General features: G+C 38.4%; 2 protein-coding genes across 2 annotated transcripts in view; both read right to left on the reverse strand.

Annotated features, from left to right (window-relative positions):
- Window positions 1-1,075, reverse strand: part of LOC123251706 (alcohol dehydrogenase 1-like) — a 23,663-nt gene extending 22,588 nt beyond the window's left edge. The window contains exon 1 of the mRNA XM_044681015.1: window positions 1,040-1,075. Within this exon, the coding sequence (XP_044536950.1) occupies window positions 1,040-1,075 (36 nt within the window). The remainder of the gene's footprint in view (window positions 1-1,039) is intronic.
- LOC123252229 (alcohol dehydrogenase S chain-like) overlaps window positions 1-5,033 on the reverse strand; it is a 262,791-nt gene extending 257,758 nt beyond the window's left edge. Inside the window, 2 exon segments of the mRNA XM_044681623.1 lie at window positions 1,521-1,622; window positions 4,978-5,033. Of these exon segments, the coding sequence (XP_044537558.1) occupies window positions 1,521-1,622; window positions 4,978-4,995 (120 nt within the window). The 5' untranslated portion in view covers window positions 4,996-5,033.
- Window positions 5,034-5,950: the final 917 nt, after the last annotated feature.

The following is a 5,950-nucleotide window of genomic DNA, read 5'->3' on the forward strand; positions in this document are numbered from 1 at the left end:
TATATATATATATATATATATATGGGGGGTGGTGGGGGGTGTGTATAGATGTATGTATATATGTATGTATGCATATATGTATTTATGTGTGTATGCACATGTTTGCATAAATCTGTGCATGTATATTGGATGAGCTCTTATAGGTTGAGGCATTCTTCTCATTGCATGCCATAATCTACACACCTGACATTCCTCATCCACTTAGCTATGTTGTGTGAATAGCTAAGCCAAAATCTTTGGAGTGGTTACAGGTGTCTACTAGTAGGTTTTACTGTGTGCTAGGGCTCAATGCAACCAGCACATTGTCATCAGTGGGCAGCAATATTTGGAAGAACTTATCATTTATAAGGATTCCCTTGAATCCCAACTTGAACACTCCACTGGATCTCTTTTAAAGCAGTGGCAAACAATCTTGGGAGAATATGTGTATGTACCTGATTTATGCCTCAGCTGGTAGTAATGGTGAGAGAGAGATGGAGAGGGAGAGAGAGAGAAAGAGACAGAGAGAGACAGAGAAAGGGAGAGATAGAGAGACATAGAGAGAGCACAGAGAGAGAGACAAGGAGGAAGAGCACAGTGAGAGAGACAAAGACAGAGAGAGATGGGCTGGGGTGACAGAAAAAGAACACAGAGCACCTAATTACAAATTGACATATATTTAATTGGTATAGAATTTAATGGTTTAGGAAGCATTACTCCAGAACCCTCTGAATGAGATTCTCCAAATATGATACTGTAGACATCTATTTCCAAGCGACCCTTATATTTTCTGCCTAATGCAAGATAGAAATTTGCCCCAGACTCCTTTGGCAGTGATGATGCTTTAGGTTTAGGTGCATTTAATTCATCTGTGGGGTTTGCAAACAGTTTTCTAAGATAGCTGTCAAAAAAGGAATCATTTTGAGACACACCTGGAATAGTTTAATAGCAATAAAATCATGTTGGAAAGACTACAACTCAGAACAATGCAGCTGTTTAATCATGCTAGTGGGGCTCCAGTTTCCTTATAACAGGGACCTTTTAGCAATATGAGATTTACAAGATCATTATATGTTTGGAATGTTATTATACTCATGGTCACTTAAGACTGGTCACAGGTTATCCTCTGGCACATCCAGACTATGTGACCCGCTACACAGGTTATTGAACTTCTTATTGCACCCTCCCCCCTCCAAGCAACTTGGAGACCCTAAGATACAGAGCAGGTGAAAATCTTCATTGATGGAAGGAATTTCCTTACTGGGAGTTCCCTACCAGTGATGGGCAAACTTTTTAAAGAGGGGGTCAAAGGAAAGGAAATGCTCATCTGTCAGTCTGTTTCTTAGGCAACTTTTTCGAAGTTTCATTGCATTGTATCCTACTCATTGTGCTCGCCAGATTAGGAATAATGTTGAGGGCCAGATAGAACATTTCAGGGGGCCACATCTGGCCTGCAGGCCATAGTTTGCCCATCACTGAAGGAATTTCAGGCTTTCTCTTGAGAGAAAAAAAAATAAAGTCTGCATTAGCAATTTCAGTACCTTAATTCGAACTTCATGGGCTTTTGGTGGAGCAACTTCAATTTCCTCAATGGAAAAGGGTTGTTTCAGGCCCCATAGCACAGCAGCTTTGCATTTAATCACCTGAGAAAATAGCAAGAAAAGAAGTATGACATTTATGTACCCATAACTTCTGGTCATTTGACTAAGGCAAGCCTGGGAAAATCCAGTGCAAGAAGCTCTCTATCAAGGTGAGCTGTTGAGCTAATGCTCCAGCAAGTCCCAAACTCTTTCATGCATTTTCAAGCTTAAATTTCAAAACTACTCCCTTTGGAGGAAGACTTGCCTCTTAGAGGGTAGAGCCACTGGCATGAGAGGCATTAGGAGAAAGAAAAACTAATCTTAAAGCTTTTAGAGGAACTTTGGGTTCTAAAGTGGAGGAAAGGAAGAGTGTACACAAAGTAGAAAGACCATGAGGAACTGAACTTTGGAACTGATTTCCAGAGTAGGGCTGATCTACCAGCAAGCAATCTCCATATCCAAAGGATTTCCTTTCACCATGGATTTTCCTTTCCTTCTTTGTGTTTGGTGGCCTGATATAATACCAGCTAAAGATGTAGTTAAGGAAGTAAAGAAGCCAGTGTCACTATATAGAAGAGTACATGGTGAGAAGTAATGTGTAAGAAACCCTGAAAAGTAGGATGGGGTTAGGGGCTTTGAATGCCAGGCAAAAGGCTTTTTATTTAATCCTGGAAGTGATAGGAAGCCACTAGAATTTATTGAAAGGCATGGAGTGACATGATTTTGACCTGAGCTTTAGGAAAAATCACTTTAGTGGCTGAATGGAAGACAGATTGGAATGGTGAGAAACTTGAGGCAGGTGAACCCACCAACAGGCTATTGCAATTGAAATACTTTTACTATTGTCCGGATGTTAGGTGACATGCACTTGCATCAGGATGGTAGCAGGATCAGAGGAACAAAGGAGCTGTATTTCAGGGTTAAATGTTGCAAAGATAAAATTGATAGGTTTGGCCATTATGATTGATTATTGTCCTTCCTCCTTGAAGAGCACCAAAATGACATCACTGGTGATGTCTTTTGATTCATATATAAGTTGGCTTTAAGTAAGGCAGAGATGAGCAAAGTCTTTGGAAGAGATCCAAAGTCCTCCACATCCAGTAGTAAGACAAAGGTCATGACAACTACTGATGCTTTAGAATGCAGTGGATGACCTTGTTTCTTTGATGTCTAACCAAACTCACAGCGCCCATTTCCCCCTCTTTCATGGCTGCTGGAACAAATTTTTCTCATCTGCCCATTTCACTAGGGGAAGTCTTTGCATGCCTTGGGTAGACATCCCCCTAATTCACTGATGGAGTTGGTGTCCATCAGTTGCCCTCAGTCTTAGCGTTAAAGTAGTTATGGGGAATTAAAGATAGTAAGGAGACAAGGATGACTTTTTTGGGCTATGAGCATGAGGGACTAAGAGGATGGTGCTACCCTCTATGGTAATTGAGAATGCAGAGGTGGAGGAATTTAGGGGAAAACATAATGAGTTCTATTTTGGACACATTGAGTTAAAGATGTCTACTGGCTATCCTTTTTGAGTTATCTGAAAGGCAATTGGAGATATGAGATTGGAGGTCAGCAAGGAGACTCAGGGAGGATAGATGTAAAAAAGAAATTTAATGAAGTAACTTTTAATCTCTTAAAAGGATTCTTCTATAATTGTTTGATAAGTTGTAACTGTGATAGTAAGAGTTAGACCTAGTTATGTGAATGTGTGTATATAGAACATATTAATCATAAGAGTACATAGAAATAAAGTATGATGTAATAAAAAGAACATATAATAGTATACAAATAATATTAAAATCCTCAGCAATGCTGAAAATGCCTATTACCCTGTCACATGTTCTGCAGGCAGCCAGGGAGCAAGTTATATTGTCTTTCTCATCCAAGAAGGTGAGTCTTGCCACCTTACTCTAGCTAATGTCTCATTGGCTTTTATGTAACCTTAAGCAGAGGTAGACTGGTGAATGAAAGATAGAAAGATATCAAGGACGACTCATTGAGCTGTAAGCATGAAGGACTGAGAAGATGGTGTCACCCTCTACTGTAATAGGGAAGGTAGAGGGGTGTGTGTGGGGGCGGATTTAGGTGAAAATGAGATCTCATGAAATATGCTCACTAATGTATATCCACCAGGGCTTTATGTCAGTGATGCATTAGCGTAAGAACTTCGAGTACAGATGCCAGCTTCATCTAGCCTATTTGTTTCCTAACCATCCTCCATTCCAGACCATTCACAACCATTTTAGACCCTTACACTAAGATTATATTTGGAGATGTAACAAAATTTAAATGTAAAGCATCTGGCATAAAAAAGCATTCATGAAAAAAAGAATAAAAAAGTTTCTTTGGCAAAGAAAAATAGCACTAGATGTCAAAAGAGAAAAAAAGCTGACTAACAAGATTGATGGTGCTTTAGTTACAGCATTGGTGGTAGTTCACCTCCCATGCTGCTTTCAAGTACTAGTAATTAGTAACAGGTGCTTTTAAGATCCTTTAAACACTAGAAATTGGACCTTTTAAAAATGAAAAATAAATTAAAAATTAAAAATTGCTTATTTCATTTAGTAAAATGGCCCCAGGAGCTCTAAAAAGATCAGAACTTATGAATATCTTAAAGGACCAAGCAAATTATTGCCTCATTTGAGAAAGAGTTCCCAGACTTCAACAGACTCTATCAGACTGCCAAAGGGGTCCATGACACACAGATAGTTTAAGAACCTCTGCCCTGTCCATATGTTCAGTTATTGTTTCAGTCATATAAATAAGTTCTTAAAGAGAGCCATCTTTACTATTGATTCTCCCACAGAAAATGGAAAATCACATCCTTAGGCAACCTCATGGCACACTCAGTGTTTTGGCATTAGTATAAGAATCCTTTGATTTCATTGCTTTGCGTCCCTCTACTTATTAAATACAAACACTGAGAGCAGAAGGTGTTAACTTTTGAGTGAAAGAGAAATAAACCATAGTCCTTCAAATACTGCCAAACAACTGCAACAAGGATATCCTCTCTCCTTCCCCCACCCCCATTCTGTTTATAGTATCCATTTTCTTCCAAAGGTGATGAAGTGTTCCAACTAACATTTTTACTAAATGCTTGCCTGCCAGGATGGGTTTGACTTACTTTCATAGATAAATAAGAAGCTCTAAGAGTACAGAGTTGCGCATTTCCTTAGTCCATGATAAAGAAAAACTTTGCAGGGAAGCTAGGTGGCTCAGTGGATAGAGAACCAGACTTGGAGATGGGAGGTCCTGTGTTCAAATCTGGCTTCAGACACTTCATAGCTGTGGGACACTGGGCGAGTCATTTAACCCTAATTGCCTAGCCCTTACTATGCTACTGCCTTGGAATTGATGGTTAGCATCAATTCTAAGACAGAAGATAAAAGTTAAAAAAGAAAAAAAGAAATGTTTTGCTTACTTTTCCTGAAGTGCTCATCCTGCCTCTCTTGTTTCTGATGTTCTATAGGATTTGATGTCCTCTTGCCAAAGTCAAGACTGTCTTGTTTTGCAAATCAATATGCTTACAGATAAATAGTGCTATTTAAAAAAAAAACTTTACTCTGGACTTTCAAACCCTTTCTCTCACTAGCTGGTCCCACCTTCTTGTAATGTTTAACTTTGAAAAGGAAAGAAAACCAACCAGTAACTGATAAATCTAATAGAACTGAGAATACAGCCAAATAATAGTGAAGAATGATGAAAACATCATTTTTATTTTGTAACTGTATGACAGTAAAACAGTTTAGACCGCAACCTGAGAATTCAAACCTTGCCTTTTCTTTAACAGTCTTATTTTTTCATTTAAAGATATTTTATTTTCCCAGTTACATGTAAAAATAATTTTTAGCACATTTTCCCAAAATTATAAAATCCAAACCGTCTACTTCCTTTCCTTCCCTGTCCCAACTTGGAGATGGTAAACAATTTGATCTGGGTCATACATGTTTTATTATGCAAAACACACTTCCATATAGGTCATTGTTGTAAAAGCTCACTCATACACAATCAAAACTCCAGAATAAAACCATAAATACATGGATGTGAAAGATAGTATACTTTGATCCACATCCAATCACTCAACAGCTCTTTCTCTGGATGTGGATAGCATTCCCCATCATCCATCCTTCAGAATTGTCTCAGATCATTGTATTGCTGAGAGTAGCCAAATTTTCACAGCTGTTCATCATACAATGTTGCTATTACTATGTACAATGTTCTCCTGTCTTCAAAAGCCTTCAACAGTAAGAAATTAAAAGCATCCAATATGGAGAGTCATTCACCTCTGCCCACAGTGACTAAATCACATATTGACTTCCTCAAACTGCTCCCAAATTGCAAAAAGAAGAGATCATATAAAGAAATATTGTTCAACAGAACATTTTGTATATAAA

Source organism: Gracilinanus agilis, chromosome 6, assembly GCF_016433145.1.
Source record: "Gracilinanus agilis isolate LMUSP501 chromosome 6, AgileGrace, whole genome shotgun sequence".
NCBI lineage: Eukaryota > Metazoa > Chordata > Mammalia > Didelphimorphia > Didelphidae > Gracilinanus > Gracilinanus agilis.